The sequence below is a fragment of the Eleutherodactylus coqui genome, chromosome 2, assembly GCF_035609145.1.
Source record: "Eleutherodactylus coqui strain aEleCoq1 chromosome 2, aEleCoq1.hap1, whole genome shotgun sequence".
Classification (NCBI taxonomy): domain Eukaryota; kingdom Metazoa; phylum Chordata; class Amphibia; order Anura; family Eleutherodactylidae; genus Eleutherodactylus; species Eleutherodactylus coqui.
Genome location: NC_089838.1, coordinates 244,487,548 through 244,504,925, shown reverse-complemented (window position 1 = coordinate 244,504,925; position 17,378 = coordinate 244,487,548). Strand labels below are relative to the sequence as shown.

General features: G+C 42.3%; 1 protein-coding gene across 3 annotated transcripts in view; it reads left to right on the top strand.

Annotated features, from left to right (window-relative positions):
- The window catches only part of ZNF710 (zinc finger protein 710), a 141,027-nt gene extending 124,905 nt beyond the window's left edge, over window positions 1-16,122 (top strand). For 2 of the 3 annotated variants that reach the window (XM_066592765.1, XM_066592763.1), the window contains 4 exons: window positions 3,682-5,145; window positions 7,492-7,683; window positions 9,438-9,612; window positions 14,414-16,122. In XM_066592765.1, the coding sequence (XP_066448862.1) occupies window positions 3,700-5,145; window positions 7,492-7,683; window positions 9,438-9,612; window positions 14,414-14,583 (1,983 nt within the window). In that variant the 5' untranslated portion in view covers window positions 3,682-3,699 and the 3' untranslated portion in view covers window positions 14,584-16,122. Of the gene's footprint in view, window positions 1-3,681; window positions 5,146-7,491; window positions 7,684-9,437; window positions 9,613-13,152; window positions 13,236-14,413 lie in introns of all 3 variants that reach the window. The other variant, XM_066592766.1, reaches the window with a different exon arrangement.
- Window positions 16,123-17,378: the final 1,256 nt, after the last annotated feature.

The window sequence follows — 17,378 nt, the reverse complement described above, 5'->3', positions numbered from 1 at the left end:
TTATGACAAGGCACAGACATGGATGTGAATAATTTGCACTTAAAAGAATACTACAACAGAAATAGAAACGTCTTTAAATAGTCACTGATAAAGGAGTAAAGGTTTTATGGTCTTTGAATTAGTGTTAGGGGGTCACCAGGACAGCAGTGTTATCTGTGCTATAGATTTTTCATACTTCCCAGTCATGCATGAATCCTCGTGAAGAATTTAGACCTATATTGAGAGCTAATTGTTAGAAATGTATTTTCCCAAATTCTCTATTGGCTTTATGATTTGAAAGCCCGGCTCAACCAATTCATAAATCCCGCCTCCATAACTTGATGACTGTTGATTGACTGAGCAGCGTTGCTCGATGAATCAATGTGATGGCTGTGGTTGGTTCATTGAGTACTTCATTGATTGGCTGAGTAGCAGTCGAAGAACCAATCACAGCCATCGCTTCCTGGAGGCGGGATTTATGAATCCTGTAACCAGGAAGTGATGTTGTATGAGTGGCGGAGGACTGCAGAACCACACCGGAGCTCTGCAGAGCAGCAGGAAGGACATGGCCGAGTCTGCGGAAGGTAAGTATAATAAGACCTCCCTAAAATTAGACCTAGTGCCTCTTTTGGGGCAAACATTAATATAAGACAGGGTCTTATTTCCAGGGTAGTGTGTTTTATATAAAGCATTTTGATTTGTGACTTTTTTGGAGTTTGTGAGTTTTTTCTATGCTCTAGGTGTGGTGCATTTTTCAGGCATTTTTCTCATAGGCTTTTCTATAAGACTTGAAAAATACCAGGAAAAAAAATGCATGTTCTAAATGTAAGCTGAATAGGGGTTTTGTACAAAAATGTATAGAATAGGCTGATAATTATTGCAAAAATGCTTGCAATCGGTACATTTTAGTAAAAAAAAAACAAAGTGCAGCTACTCTTTAAGGTTTCTAAGTGAGATTGGAGCCTGAGGACTTTGCTTTGCAGCGCCGAACTTTTTAGCAGTCAAACTAGGAAGGTTTTCTAATTAGCGAAACTCTCTGGCACATTTACCCAAAACACAGAGTATCAATGATATTTCTCTTCCCTTGAACACAATTTTAGGAATAATTGTCACCTTCCCACTCAGGTTACTCTGCAGCTCAGAGCAAGCAGGTGCAGGGAGGAATAAGAGTGAACACAGTTCCACATGAGGAGGGATTACCTGGTTTTTACCTGCTTAGTGGTAAATCCATCCAGCCAGTTTTGACAGCCTTGCTGAAGGTCATTAGAATAGACATTTGACAGAAAGTATAAAACTGTAGCAACTTGTGTCAAAGTGTCTGTCATACGGGAGACTTCATTAGTATTGGTGCCAGTGCCACATTCCGCAATGTCCTGCTACCATGTAAAGCATGTCACTAGCTCCTCGGAATTAGCAGTTATCCAGGGATCATGCCTGGAACGCTGCATCTTTTCCTTACAGATCCCCTTTCCATTACAACAGCCGCCTTCTTTTGGAGTTTCAATAGGTTGTGCAGTGTTTGCTTACAATTAAAGCAGCTGTTAATATTCCTGTCCTGACTCACTGAAAATGAATATGTGCTAGAATTGCTCTATACAGGACTATGCATTCACCCATCTGTCATGTTCTCTGGGAAACCGCAAAAGCTCTGCACGACTGCAGCTCTTTAATATAGGAAGTCAGATGTCCAGGCCCAAGAAAAAATGGAGGAATTCCTATTACCACAAGCAGTAATCCTCCAGTAGTCCCTCCCAGAGTATTTGGGAAGCCACTACTGCATTTCCAGAATTCATGTTAACGCTTTTTCTTTTTGATTTGCCTATATTCAGTAAAATCTAAGTTAGGTTTTGCAAAGGAGGAACATATTTTCTAAAAATGTTCAACCCCTTTTTTTTTTACAAGAGTCAGTCAGCAATTTGTAGAGGCATCAAGTGCTCCATTTCCCTGCATTGCCACTACTTGGGGGAAAGAAACCTTTTACAGAGTCCATTGAAATCCATGAGTTGTCTGTAATGTACAGGGGCCTCCAAATGTAACTTGACATTTAAGGTGTTCCGATAACTTTCTGCACTACAGTTTATTTACTCTTTAAATTGCTTTATAATGGGTCTACTTGTGTTAAGAAATAGCTTTTCGATGGCTTTAGGTAATTTACCGCAGAAAGTTACCATAGTTGGGTTAAAATTGCCTAGATGTTTGTGAAAGTGGTGATGCTTTTTGTAGTAGCTCTGGCTAATAGAGGTGCAATGTACTCCCTCTTAGGACAATAAAGAAAACCTTCCCCTAGAAGGAATTGTCGGAATCGAAATAAGCCTTATATGTATGATTGTAATGTTGATATTAATATGGTGTTCATGGTTGGAATGCTGTTGCAACAAATGTTACATGCATGTTACCTCTAAGAAATATTGCCCTTCTGTACATAGAAGAACAGACTTCCTATATGCAATATATGTCACAGCACCTTACCAAAGGCCCATTTACACGGCCCGATGATCGCTCAAAGCTTGCTCAAACCACAGTTTGAGTGACAGCTTTGAGCGATCATTTTGCATAAACTATTAAGTAGCTACTCAGCTACTTAATAGCGATTTAGTGTGCAAATGAAGTCTAAGCTGAAAGCATTTAGTAGCTGGAGGGCTCTTATCTGCTTTCAGTTCCTTTGTTCTCCAACGGGAAACAATGCTATCAGCACTACCCATGGAGAACTACTGATAAGGCTGGACGACGATTTTTAGTTTGGCCTGAATTTAACGATCAGCTAGCCGTGTACGAAATGTACACGATGGCCGCGCGTTTAGACGCAACAATTATTGCTCAAATGTTCACTTTTTAGCGATTTTTGAGCGATCATCGCTCCGTGTAAATGGGCCTTTACACTATTTACTCCTGGAAGTCCCTTGTTAATCTTTGCTAAGAGAAGGAATTGGAAAAAAGTAGATATCAGAAACTCGGATCCCATTCCATTTCAAGCCCTCAAGGGAATTTTTTGATTTTAATGTAGCCCCCTTTAACATTACAGTACAGGACTTTACTGTGCGGAAAAAGAAATCTGATGAAAATGACAGTAACGTTAAAGGGGTTGTACCAAAATTAACTTTAAGCACCTATCCATAGGATAGATGAAAAAAGTCCAATTAGAGGGGGTCTAACCACTGACATCTCTACTGATCCTAAAAACAGGGGTCCTGTGTCTACCCCCCCCCCCCCTTCTCCTCACTGCAGGCTTACTGAACTGCTCCGTAGTGAGGAGGTGATTGAATGAACCGATGGCTGCACATGCACTGTTCTGCTCTATTCAATGTCAATGGGATTCCCGGAGACTGCCGAGTACAAGCGCTCAGTTATTTTCATCAGCTCCACTGAAATGAATGAAGCAGCTCGGCCATCGCTCCATTCAATCTGATGTCACTGCGGAGGAAGAAACATCCTCACAGTGATGAGAATACGGGGACATAATCCCATGTTCTTGGCATCAGTAGGGGTCTCCGCACTGAGACCCCCACCAATGAGACATTTATCACCTATTCTATGGGTCAGTGATAAAAGCTAATTCTGCTACAACCCCTTTAGCCAATTTTTATGTAAACAGCTCTGTAAAATATCCCCAATTACATGTTATAAATGTAGGTGTGACATGATCAAACTGAGAAGGGTCGTAGTTTTCAGATAATATAATGAAAACGTGTTCTTTCTCTACAGGGAGGGCATGCCATTCTGATGGTATGTAATATGGATCGGTTCGCTGACTTTGGCACACAAACCGATGCCGTGGTGGTGCTTTCTATAGCACAGGCTGCTGTTTTGGGCCTGGTATCCGATAATGAACTTTTTGGAGCCACAATCAGCCCAAGTGGATTCTTTCCTGCCTCCAGGAGTGACTTTTCAGATACTGGACCTATTGAGGCTGAGCAGCCAGAAGATGAAAACTACCTGAACACTGGGGGCAAAGTTGCAGCGGAGCCACTAGAAGATGACGCCTTGGATTTGGAAAAACATCCGAAACGGAAGAAGCGCCTTCCCGTCAGAGTGGTTCCAAAAATTAAATGTGAAAAACCTGAAGAGGAGACAGATGCAGGAGAAATCTGCCAGGTTACAATAGGAGCCAAAAGTGAAGAAGGTGAAAGTGAAGAAGTGGCTCCACAAGATACTCAGGAGCAGACAAGTGACAACACTGTACAAAACAGTTCCATGAAGATGATCGACCTCAGTACCTTCCATAGGAAGCCAAAGAGGCTCCGTCACTTTAGGGAAAGAGCGCGTCATGATGTGGACCCTGATTATCGACGCGTATTACACCATCCCATGCAAAACTCCTACCCAGCCCCACCAATGATCCCTGGGAACTCCAGCTTGGACAGTATGCAAAGCCAGTGTAGTTTTGGGCCAAGTGACACTAGAAACCCAAGAGATGGATCACCCAAGACGGAGGACAACGTGCAAAGCTTTATGTGGCCTGAATCTATTGAACATGAAACAGATACTGCTGAAACCATTGAACGCAACAAGAAGGCTCAGTTGGATCGGTTGGATATAAATGTACAGATTGACGATTCTTACCTCGTGGAGGCTGGTGATCGCCAGAAGAGGTGGCAGTGCCGAATGTGTGAGAAATCCTATACCTCAAAGTACAACTTGGTCACACACATCCTGGGGCACAGCGGCATCAAACCCCACTCGTGCCCGCACTGCAACAAACTGTTCAAGCAGCCAAGTCATTTACAAACTCACCTCCTCACACACCAGGGGACAAGACCCCATAAGTGTGAGGTGTGCAACAAAGCCTTCACACAGACCAGCCACCTGAAAAGACACATGTTACTGCACACAGACATCAAACCCTACAGCTGCCGCTTTTGTGGCCGGGGCTTTGCCTACCCCAGTGAACTCAAAGCCCACGAAGTTAAGCATGAAAATGGCAGGTGCCACGTCTGTGTTGAATGTGGACTGGACTTTGCTACCCTAACGCAGCTGAAACGTCACATCTCGTCACACCAAGGACCCACCATGTACCAATGTATGGAGTGCAACAAGTCGTTTCACTACCGCAGCCAGCTGCAGAACCATATGCTGAAGCATCAGAATGTACGACCGTTTGTCTGTAAAGAATGTGGCATGGAGTTCAGCCAAATCCATCATCTCAAGCAGCATTCGCTTACACACAAGGTATTGTAGTTACGCTCCCATTATATAGTACGTCTATATGATTAGAGGGTTTTTTTTAAAAGTATTTAGCTATTGTATGTTCGTCTTTCTCTTGCATCCTTATGATGCATTTAACCCATAATAATCCAAGGACCAACAGCAGCAAACTAGATGCTGCAAAGTTCTGATGAGGGAAGGAATCTGAGATGGTGTATCCAATAGCCAATTACACTGCCTTCCTTATATATTGTTCTGTAAATACATACAAATTGGCTGTTATTCCTCTCAGCCCATGTTTATAGAGAATTGGTTTGCATGTTGGCTAGCAACAGAGTTGTTACATGTCTATTTTCCCTCTTTTAAATGCATTCGTTTTTTGTTTTCTTTGGATGGGCAATTATCTTTTTTTCTTGCCGTCTTGCGCCCTCTAGTGTCACGTGAAGGTAAAAACAAGATGTAGTGCGGTACCTGGTTAGTCGGAAAAATCTCAGTAACGTTAAATACTCTTGTAGAAAAAAAAAAGACAGAAGTATAATGGAGGCGATACCTTTACTGGCTAATGAGAAACATGACTGCCTCTTCATCAGGCCTAGATTATAGGCAGAGACACAATGTGATTAATCTACATTTAAAACAGGCAGTATGACAATGGGAGGAAGAGCACAGCATGTACATATAGATAAACTAGAGGTATAGGATATGGGCGGTTTCACATCTGCGCTGGTAACTCCGGTCGGAGGTTCTGCCGCAGGTTCGGTGCAAAATACATGAAGATAAAGTGCTGCATGCAGAGCTTTTTCTTCCCTCTAAAAGCCAAGCAGCTGAACGGAACGGACCCCATTATGGTCAGTGCGGTCCATTCGGCGCAGTTTGCTTCCATCCAATGGAGCAGGAAAGTGGAACCCTGGGGGTGCAGATGTGAAACCACCCTTAGGCTTGTGTATAAGATGAAAGGTGAAGAGCTGATGATTAGGAAATCACAGAAAAGCTGGGAAGTATCCAGCTAATAGGACACATACCCCAGGACTTTCTTAAGACCATGTGTTAATATCTAAAAAGTCTTAATGAGTTTAAATTCCCATTTTATTTCATATTTAACAAAGTCCTTTGAGTATCAAAACTTTTAGATCCTTTAACTCTTTCCAATCCACTGTCTGACGTCTTAAGACATTATGATTTAAGGCTGTACAGCTCTGATGTTCGAAGACATCCGTCGGGGTTCTCTTACTGTATATTGCCAGCCTCTCTGCTGTAAAAGCCTATCCAACGTGTCACCTCATGCAGTACTGGCTTTAGCCAGCAGATAGTGCCGTTGTATAACAGCAGAAAAAAAAATAAGCCCCCTAGGAAAACCAGGATACAAATTGGATTGGAAAGAGTTAAACTGTGATCCGGTCCAAAGAAATGTTTCCCGCTGGTTTATCCAGCTCCGCTGTTGTTTGTCTGTGCAGATCATCCTGGACTGTCCTTTCTGTTCTGTTTCTCCATCAGCGCGCCTCGTACACCGTATCATGTAGACCACATTGCAGGATGTGCAGGGGATTATATAGACCTGTCACATCATCATCTCTACAAGAGTATCTGACACTACTAAGGCAACGGTACCGTGTTAGCCAGTGCTGCTAAGTGTAAGAGGAACAGCATCTTGTAGATCAGATGCAGGGGCCACAAATTACTGGAATATGTCAGCTTGCTGAAGATGGTAGGTTACAGAACTATCCGACCAGCATTGAAGGGGTGTAGGCACATTACGGCACAAAAGTACTGTTGTGAAAGTGACGGGCGCTCACACCAGATATTAACTTAATTCAGATTTCTCTTTTGTTCATTCACTTTGCATTTTTAACTGACAAAAATAAACTATTAACACGTCTATCTCTGAAAGCATTCTTACTTTGCAGCACTTTTTTCACACCTGTCTAAAACTTTTGGTAGGTCTTAATTTACACACACACACACACACACATATATATATATATATATATATATATGTGTGTGTGTGTGTGTGTGTGTATGTATGTATGTATGTATGTATGTATATATATATATATATATATATATATATATATATATATATAGGCAGTGTGTACGTGATGACCCATTGATCTTTAGGGCTCATTTACACGAGCGTATGTGCACACCGCTGCGAGCCTCGCAGAGTTGTGCTCATTGCAATGCTTAAGCTCTGCTGGCAGAGATCGCATACGGGATTATGACGTCACCTACATGCACAATGTGCTGCTTTCTTTGATCCTCAACCGCACCCTCCATTGACATTCTAAGAAACTGGTATGTCAGGCAGCATTTCTTAATATCAACTATTCATTGTCCTTCAGACTCTTAATCTGTATTCTTTATTTGTTGCAGGGAGTAAAGGAGTTTAAATGTGAGGTATGTGGGCGGGAATTCACTCTGCATGCCAACATGAAGCGCCACATGCTGATCCATGCCAGTGTTCGCCCATTCCAGTGCCATATCTGCTTTAAGACCTTTGTACAGAAGCAAACGCTGAAGACCCATATGATAGTGCACTCCCCTGTCAAGCCGTTCAAGTGCAAGGTACAAGCCAGGCTAAGTAGTGGCCCTTCTAAGCCAAGAACTTCTCAGTGTCCGACAAAGGCACAATTTCTCATTACAGTGACCAGGAAAATTGCTGGAGGTGCATTCAAGTTCTGTGGTCTCCTAATTTTATTTTATTTTTTTTAATGAAACCACTTACCCTGTGACAGCTGTGGCAGAGGATTTCTTCATCTCCGCGGGGAGTCCCATTATCACTGAGATGAAGAAATCCTCTGCCACGGCTGTGACAGTATATGATAGCCATATGTACCTGTCATCTGTGTAGTGTATGATAGTCATATGTACCTGTCACCTGTGTAGTGTATGATAGCCATATGTACCTGTCATCTGTGTAGTGTATGATAGTCATATGTACCTGTCACCTGTGTAGTGTATGATAGCCATATGTACCTGTCATCTGTGTAGTGTATGATGCGGCAGCATCCAGGGGTTTCACATACACAGAACACCGATTTGCGCGGAACGCAGTTAGATGTATTCTGCAAACCGGTGTCCTATAATTTTTGCCGTATGCGTTTGTGTGCATGTAAAATTCGCACATGTGCCCGTTCCCATTGAAAAGCATTGGTTCTATTGGAAACGTAACTGACAGACGCACGTACAAACGCCCGTGTGACTAAGCCCTTAGTTCTTTATCACACAACTTTCGGCCTCCTTTGAACTGTTGCACACACAAATGCACATTTTCACGTCCCTGTCCCCTTCACCTCATAACCATCAAAGGTGTCATTTTGCACAAGTGAAGAAAATTGATGTAACCCACTTTTCTTGGAGCATGAACGTTGCCATTTTAAGTATTGAAACCACAGCTAACTCAAGTCGCTGTCACTTGGGTTCTGTGCACTGGACGATGCTGCCGTCCTCGAGGAATGTTTGTGTCCTCTGAAATGTATTCCATGTTTTTGTCTGCTCCCATTCCTCCACCAAAAAAAATTTGGAGACCTTACAACTTGAATACAACTTCTATTTTATTGCACTTATATTGGATTTCCTCTACACACTTGAGCAGAGGCCTTAAAGTACAGTGTTTGTGCCTCGTATTTGTAGAATGCCCTAGATGTGTGGCAAAAACATTGCCCACCTGGCCTACAGGCTGCATTCTTAGGAATATGGCTATGGTCAGCACAAAAAGGGCAAGCATAAAATGCCATACTGGTCACTGCAGAATATGTATTTCCAGTTTATGACTCTACTGCAACCTATCTACCTGTCACATAGGCATTGCAGCGACTATAGAGGGGTAATATTTGTGGTAGAGGTAGAGCGTTTTCTGTCTGCAGCAGACAAAGCCATCATTTGTCTAATAAAATATTGCTGGAGGTTTTTAAGGGCTTTCTAAAGACATTTTCAGTCTGGAGCATATCAGAGCTGAGAATTCTTCATTCCATTACACTTTAAATGCAGCCTATTTTGCCCTGTAATGGTAATTGGTTGGTGTGGGTCAGGGTTTACCCAATTAGCCCCTCTGTTCCCAGACTGAATGCGGTAAAATTGCAGGCAAGAAGTTATTACTGATATATCATTGAAGGGCTCCAGCCCCAAACATTATGTAATGCAGTAAGAATAAAAGACCCTAGCTGTGTATGAAGTGTTTGGCTTCACTATTTCCTCAGGATGTGCAGATTCATTGTAATGTGTCTCATTTTGCTTCCAGTTATATAGAATAGACCGTAATACCACCCGCCAGGACCTGCACTGCATAACTCCCCTATTTCTATCACATTCTTTTTTAGGTTTGCGGAAAATCTTTCAACCGAATGTATAATTTGCTGGGTCACATGCACCTTCATGCAGGATACAAGCCTTTTAAATGTCCATATTGCTCCAGCAAGTTCAACCTGAAAGGCAACCTCAGTCGTCATATGAAAGTCAAACATGGGGTGATGGACATCAGTTTGGAAAACCAAGGTAAGAATCTACATCTTTTCTTTAAGAAAAACTACGATAATTGTCAAGAAAATGCCACCAGACACAAACCTTTGCTTACAGATTCGGTCCTAGGACAGGAAGGAGAGGGAGTAGAATACCTGCAATTGTTTTTCTCTGCTGTCCCTCTATGATTGGCCAGTGCAGTTCTGACCAATCAGAGAGCACGTATAAAGGCCCATTTACACACACAGATATCTTTCAAAACGATCTTTCAATTGTTTTGCATAAAGTACTAATAGGCACTAATTGCTATTAGTACTTTATTAGATTCATTTGCATGCAAATGAGCTTCTGAAGGTCTGAGCTCTGCAATTAGCTCCATTGTTCAGCCACGGACTCCCCGTGAAGAATTCAGCACCATGGACAGCAAACACAGCATGCCAGGCTGAGAACTGAGACCAGCTCTAACAATGTTATCAGCTGTAATCAGCTTTCTGCAGGCAGAGCACAGCATGCAGTCCTGCTTATCTTCTGTGCTGTGTGCGGAGGCCTAAAACGAAGGAAGTTCGTAGCACGTTTCAGGACTTGATCTTTAGCATATGTTGGCTGTGATTGCATATTGTTATATTTACATCCATCCTTCTTTTGTTCCTTTATACACTACTGCTCTTTCATTTCAATACGCCCTCAGATTTGTTGATTTCTCTGGTAAAGGATGAACGAAATACATGTGTTTGGTGCAAAAATGAGTTTACCTGCTGTTTTAAGCATGTTCAGCCCTCGCCTACATCGTATTTATACATTATTTCTATAAATATCCTTGCAGCAGTTTACTGTAGCTTCTTTTGTTCATTCGTGAAAAATCAACAATTTGGCTGGTATATTGAAATTAATAAGTGGTAGTGTATGATGGTCATATGTACCTGTCAACTGTGTGGTGTATGATGGTCATATGTACCTGTCACCTGTGTGGTGTATGATGGTCATATGTACCTGTCACCTGTGTGGTGTATGATGGTCATATGTACCTGTCACCTGTGTGGTGTATGATGGTCATATGTACCTGTCACCTGTGTGGTGTATGATGGTCATATGTACCTGTCACCTGTGTGGTGTATGATGGTCATATGTACCTGTCACCTGTGTGGTGTATGATGGTCATATGTACCTGTCACCTGTGTGGTGTATGATGGTCATATGTACCTGTCACCTGTGTAGTGTATGATGGTCATATGTACCTGTCACCTGTGTAGTGTATGATGGTCATATGTACCTGTCACCTGTGTAGTGTATGATGGTCATATGTACCTGTCACCTGTGTAGTGTATGATGGTCATATGTACCTGTCACCTGTGTAGTGTATGATGGTCATATGTACCTGTCACCTGTGTAGTGTATGATGGTCATATGTACCTGTCACCTGTGTAGTGTATGATGGTCATATGTACCTGTCACCTGTGTAGTGTATGATGGTCATATGTACCTGTCACCTGTGTAGTGTATGATGGTCATATGTACCTGTCACCTGTGTGGTGTATGATGGTCATATGTACCTGTCACCTGTGTGGTGTATGATGGTCATATGTACCTGTCACCTGTGAGGTGTATGATGGTCATATGTACCTGTCACCTGTGTAGTGTATGATGGTCATATGTACCTGTCACCTGTGTGGTGTATGATGGTCATATGTACCTGTCACCTGTGTAGTGTATGATGGTCATATGTACCTGTCACCTGTGTAGTGTATGATGGTCATATGTACCTGTCACCTGTGTAGTGTATGATGGTCATATGTACCTGTCACCTGTGTAGTGTATGATGGTCATATGTACCTGTCACCTGTGTAGTGTATGATGGTCATATGTACCTGTCACCTGTGTAGTGTATGATGGTCATATGTACCTGTCACCTGTGTAGTGTATGATGGTCATATGTACCTGTCACCTGTGTAGTGTATGATGGTCATATGTACCTGTCACCTGTGTAGTGTATGACGGTCATATGTACCTGTCACCTGTGTAGTGTATGACGGTCATATGTACCTGTCACCTGTGTAGTGTATGACGGTCATATGTACCTGTCACCTGTGTAGTGTATGACGGTCATATGTACCTGTCACCTGTGTAGTGTATGACGGTCATATGTACCTGTCACCTGTGTAGTGTATGACGGTCATATGTACCTGTCACCTGTGTAGTGTATGACGGTCATATGTACCTGTCACCTGTGTAGTGTATGACGGTCCTATGTACCTGTCACCTGTGTAGTGTATGACGGTCCTATGTACCTGTCACCTGTGTAGTGTATGACGGTCATATGTACCTGTCACCTGTGTAGTGTATGATGGTCATATGTACCTGTCACCTGTGTAGTGTATGATGGTCATATGTACCTGTCACCTGTGTAGTGTATGATGGTCATATGTACCTGTCACCTGTGTAGTGTATGATGGTCATATGTACCTGTCATCTGGGTAGTGTATGATGGCCATATGTACCTGTCACCTGTGTAGTGTATGATGGTCATATGTACCTGTCACCTGTGTAGTGTATGACGGTCATATGTACCGGTCATCTGTGTAGTGTATGATAGTCATATGTACCTGTCATCTGTGTAGTGTATGATAGTCATATGTACCTGTCATCTGTGTAGTGTATGATAGTCATATGTACCTGTCATCTGTGTAGTGTATGATAGTCATATGTACCTGTCACCTGTGTAGTGTATGATAGTCATATGTACCTGTCATCTGGGTAGTGTATGATAGCCATATGTACCTGTCACCTGTGTAGTGTATGATAGTCATATGTACCTGTCATCTGGGTAGTGTATGATAGCCATATGTACCTGTCACCTGTGTAGTGTATGATAGTCATATGTACCTGTCATCTGGGTAGTGTATGATAGCCATATGTACCTGTCACCTGTGTAGTGTATGATGGTCATATGTACCTGTCACCTGTGTAGTGTATGATAGTCATATGTACCTGTCAGCTGTGTAATGTACGATAGTCATATGTACCTGTCATCTGTGTAGTGTATTATAGCCATATGTACCTTTCACCTGTGTAGTGTATGATGGTCATATGTACCTGTCACCTGTGTAGTGTATGATGGTCATATGTACCTGTCATCTGTGTAGTGTATGATGGTCATATGTACCTGTCATCTGTGTAGTGTATGACGGTCATATGTACCTGTCACCTGTGTAGTGTATGACGGTCATATGTACCTGTCACCTGTGTAGTGTATGATGGTCATATGTACCTGTCACCTGTGTAGTGTATGACGGTCATATGTACCTGTCACCTGTTTAGTGTTTGATAATCATATGTACCTGTCAGCTGTCTACTGTATGAAAGTCATATGTACCTGTCACCTGTCTACTGTATGACGGTCATATGTACCTGTCACCTGTCTACTGTATGAAAGTCATATGTACCTGTCACCTATTTTCACCTACGGACAACCAGGCCATCTCTGCTTACTCCTGTTCCATCACTAGCATCAATAAAATAGACACATGCAATCTCATTAGTTTAAAAAAAAAAAAGTATTGATTTTTTTTTTTCTTATAGGGGCATCCATCTTGCCAAAACAAATCTGGCCACATACAGTAGACTTCTAGAAACAACCTTAGTATCGTGGCACCAATATTGAGGTAATTATTGTAATTAGTGTTGAGAGAACCAAACCAGTAAAGCCCTGTTTTGGATTGAACTTTTCTAAAAAGTTGGATCAGCATGAACTCGAACCAAGCTTTTAGCAAAGTTCTGTTCGAAAGAGGGTTCTACTGGTTCGATTCGTTCAACACTAGACTTGGACACTGGTCTATAACACTGTCTAAGAGCCCTATATAACTCTCTAAGCTTTTATAGCTCTTGGACAATGTATACACCAATTTTAGGGGGTTTTGGTGAACTTCCAGTCCGGTTCAAACTAATTCGGAACCGAACCAGACTTTTTACAAATGTTCTGAGAACCAGTCAAATCGCAGTTTTTAAAAGTTTGTTCATCACTAATTGTAATGAAGTGATGTGTAAAATTATGTAAAATATTTGACTAGGATAAAGGTTATAAAACTATCGTGAAGGAGCAGCCTCTTGAGACATGGTCTTCCATTGCAGAAAGTTAACTCAAAGAGTACTTTTATTGGCAGCACACTCAGACAACTGCCAGTTTACTAAGGATTAGAGATGAGCGAGCACCCAAATGCTGGAGTCCACGTTATTCGAGTCGAGCTTTTCGTAAAATTCGAGAGCTCTACTCGAGTAACGAACCCCATTGACTACAATGGGAGACTCGAGAATTTTTGTATGTGGGACGCCGGGTGCCGAGCTTTTTTTTTTTCCCTCCCCCTCACCTGCCTGCCAAAAAAATTGCCAATGACGCGCTGCGGCGGGGAGGAGCCAAAACAGGCACGTCACAGCAGGGAGGAGCCAAAAACTGGGGCGGAGTCGAACACGGCTTGATGCTCGTTCGAGTAACGAGCACCATCAAGTACGCTAATACTCGAACGAGCATCAAGCTCAGCAGAGTATGTTTGCTCAACTCTACTAAGGATACAAAATTCACTATATCTTAAAAAAACAGTTTCACATCCAAATCAAGAAAAAATATGTGATCTCCCACATAGATGAAAATGTTTGCTATTTATCATTGCATCCTACACACAAAAAACAAAAGAAATGTTTTGATGCACGCCGAGGTCTTCGTCAAGCATTCCTGACAAAAAAAACCTCTGCGTTGGGTCGAAACGTTGCTTTTTCTGAGACAGTAATTATGCCTGATGTCTATAATTTCTTAAGGGGTTTAGTAATCTTTACTGTTCCTCTACAGACACAATAATGGACCTTCCTGACCGCGAAGCCAAGGATTTGGATAGCCAACAAGAAATGGAGGACTTTGAGGAGAACTCGTACAGTTATGGAGAAGTGGAGAATTCATCAGAAAATCAGTCAATGGCTGAGCAAACTATGAAAGATATGGTCTATTACAATGTCTTATAGTTCTAAGACATTGGTCCAAAGTCTTACAAATGAAATCCTTGAACTTTAACTTAATATCTGAAGTCCAGCTATACTTTCTGTATTTGCTCACAGCTGAAACAATTCATTGAGCTCCATTCTTTATCAGATGAACATAGATCTATCAGCTATGGCCTTACCATGGAGAAGAATCGATGTATATAGGTAGATATCAAGCTCATTGTTTTTCTAGGTATGGTCCAGTGAAGGATGTAATGTCAGCAGACCTACTTGGACTTGATCATAAGAAGCTGGACTTTCAGACATTCTAGTAGGTCCTTTTATGGACCGTGCACAGACGGTGTTTCTGTTTTTGTAGCTTGACCACTGGTGTTTGAAGAAGTTTGCTTTTGTTAAGTATATTTTATGTTCCGATGTTTTGCATCAGAAATGGAGTATCTATCACCTGGAATGAAACAGGTCCAGGAATTTAGGGAGGTCGTCCATATAATCCACTACCTTTCATTTGTACTCAGAATCAGATTGTCTTACACTGAGGGCTTCGTGGAACTAGGGGCACTATATAAAAAATGGGCCTGGATTCTATCAAAGAGTTTTGGAGCCATTTTTAGAATGTTTCAAAATGAGAGTTAAGACTCTTTATACACAGATTGCTTTGTCGTTCAGATGCACATTGCTCCTCACAAAGCCGTCTACTACTCTCCATCCTAAGAGGAACTGATTGTATATGTATTCACACTTGATTTTTGAAAAAGGAATAGAGGGAGATCTTGGTTAATGAAATATGAGTTGCAGCAACATAAGTTGCCTTTCTACCTCTCCTGTTCTCCACCTCCCTTCCTACAAAGAGACTGACTGCTACTGATCTGTATATTACACTGTACTCAATTTTTGGATACAGCATGGAAGACTATTTGATTGAGAAATAACTCCTTAACTGTCTTACACTCCAGTTGATTTTACATTATTAGGGATCTGTAAGAATTTCTTGCCACCCAATCATATATGTATGTCAATTATAAACCACTTATTGGGTATTTAAAAGGAACCTGTAAGCTACTTTGAGCCCAATAAGTTAAGCTTATGGGCTCAAAGTAGGTGACCCGCTGAGTCCAGGGATGTAAGTTTTATACACACACACACACACACACACTTATTCAAGCTCGCCGCTAAATACATTGAGCTGTGCGCTAAGGAGTCTTCCCATTCTTCGCATAGAATGGGAGAACTACTTAGTGCGTACCGCAATGCATTGCAGCAGTGGGTTTGAGGGCAGGAAAGAGAAGTATAAAACTTACATCCCCGGACTCAGCGGCTCACTTACTTTGAGCCCATAAACGTAGCTTATATTGCTTAAAGTAGATAAGAGTCTCTTTAACTTGTTTCCCTATAGTTTTAGACCGGCTCACAGGAGGCCCACCGGTAATTCTAATTCTATGGGCCTAATTTAAAAGAACTTATTTTTTTGAAATTTGCCTATTTTATATTCTAAATTATCAATATACATTATAATTCTCTATGTTCCGGACATATGAGGAAAATAAAGTCACTTTTCCTACATTTTTCTAGGACCAGTCCTTGGCTCCTGCAAAGGGTTGTCTGCTTCGCTGAATGTCAATCTGAAACTTGAAATGTTAAAACCATTTTTAGTGGGAGAATGAAAGATTTTGCGATTGAGAACATGCCGTTTGCTCTAACCCGTGTATTACTTTGCTGACAGCGGGTGCCCAATCAGCTCATCCGCTGGGGTCTTGACTGGTGGACCCCGGCTGATCAACTGTTGGTGACTCATCCTGAGGATACATCATCAATAGTATTTCCCTGAAAAACCCCGTAAAGGTTCCTGTTTTTACTTTCAGTAATGATGTAATGTGAAAATAAACTTGGGAATCTTTGACCATTTCCCTATCTTTAACCGAATTCACACATCAGTGTTAGATTGCTTCATGGTAAACCCTTCTAACATCGGCAGGATGTGTCTGTGTATAGAGTGAAGCTTTCATTGGGAAATGCCCAAGATCAAATCCCTTTGCACAGTGAAACGGGCATTGGAAATGAGTGAAATGGAGCTACTGGAAACATGTAATGTGTGATTGAGACAGCACCATGAATATTAGCATACTGAAATGATGGAGGTGCACATCCCAGTAGAACGCACGGTCGTAGCTCCAGGGTAGTGTCCAATAACAGACTAGCAGGACAGCACATAAAGCCGTTACCTCACATAATTAAGATTACTGTCTGATTGTTGGGAGTCTGACTGACGGAATTCCACAGGCCACGAGAATGGTGCACCCTTAGGCTTCATGTCCACGGGGAAAATAAGGCCCACTGTGGATTCTTCATGCAGAATCCCGCAGCGGGTCCCTCCTTTCCCACGGACATGATGCCTAAAAAGAATAACTTACCTGTCCGGACGCTGCGGATCTTCCCTCCGTCGCGGCCAGATCTTCTTTCTGCGGCCCAGCGGATGTGCTCGGTGGGCCGGGAGCGTGCCGCGCGCATGGGCCGTGCACTCTTTTTTTTTTTTTTTTTTTTGGAGCTCCCGTGCCGGAGAGCAGGAATTCAGCTGCGGATCTGGACGGCTTCCATAGGCCTCAATAGAAGCCTGCGTGAGCCGTCCCCGCGGAAGATCCGCACTGAAATGGAGCATGCTGCAGCTGTTTTCCCGCACACGCAATCCGCGCCTCAGGCAAAAATGGCAGGTGAGGGGTACAGGGATGGAAAAATATGTTTTCACTTGAGTGGCCCTCTAGATAGTGTGTGCTATCCTACTATTCAGTTATAGGGTCAGTAGTGTAGCAGGGATGCTAAAG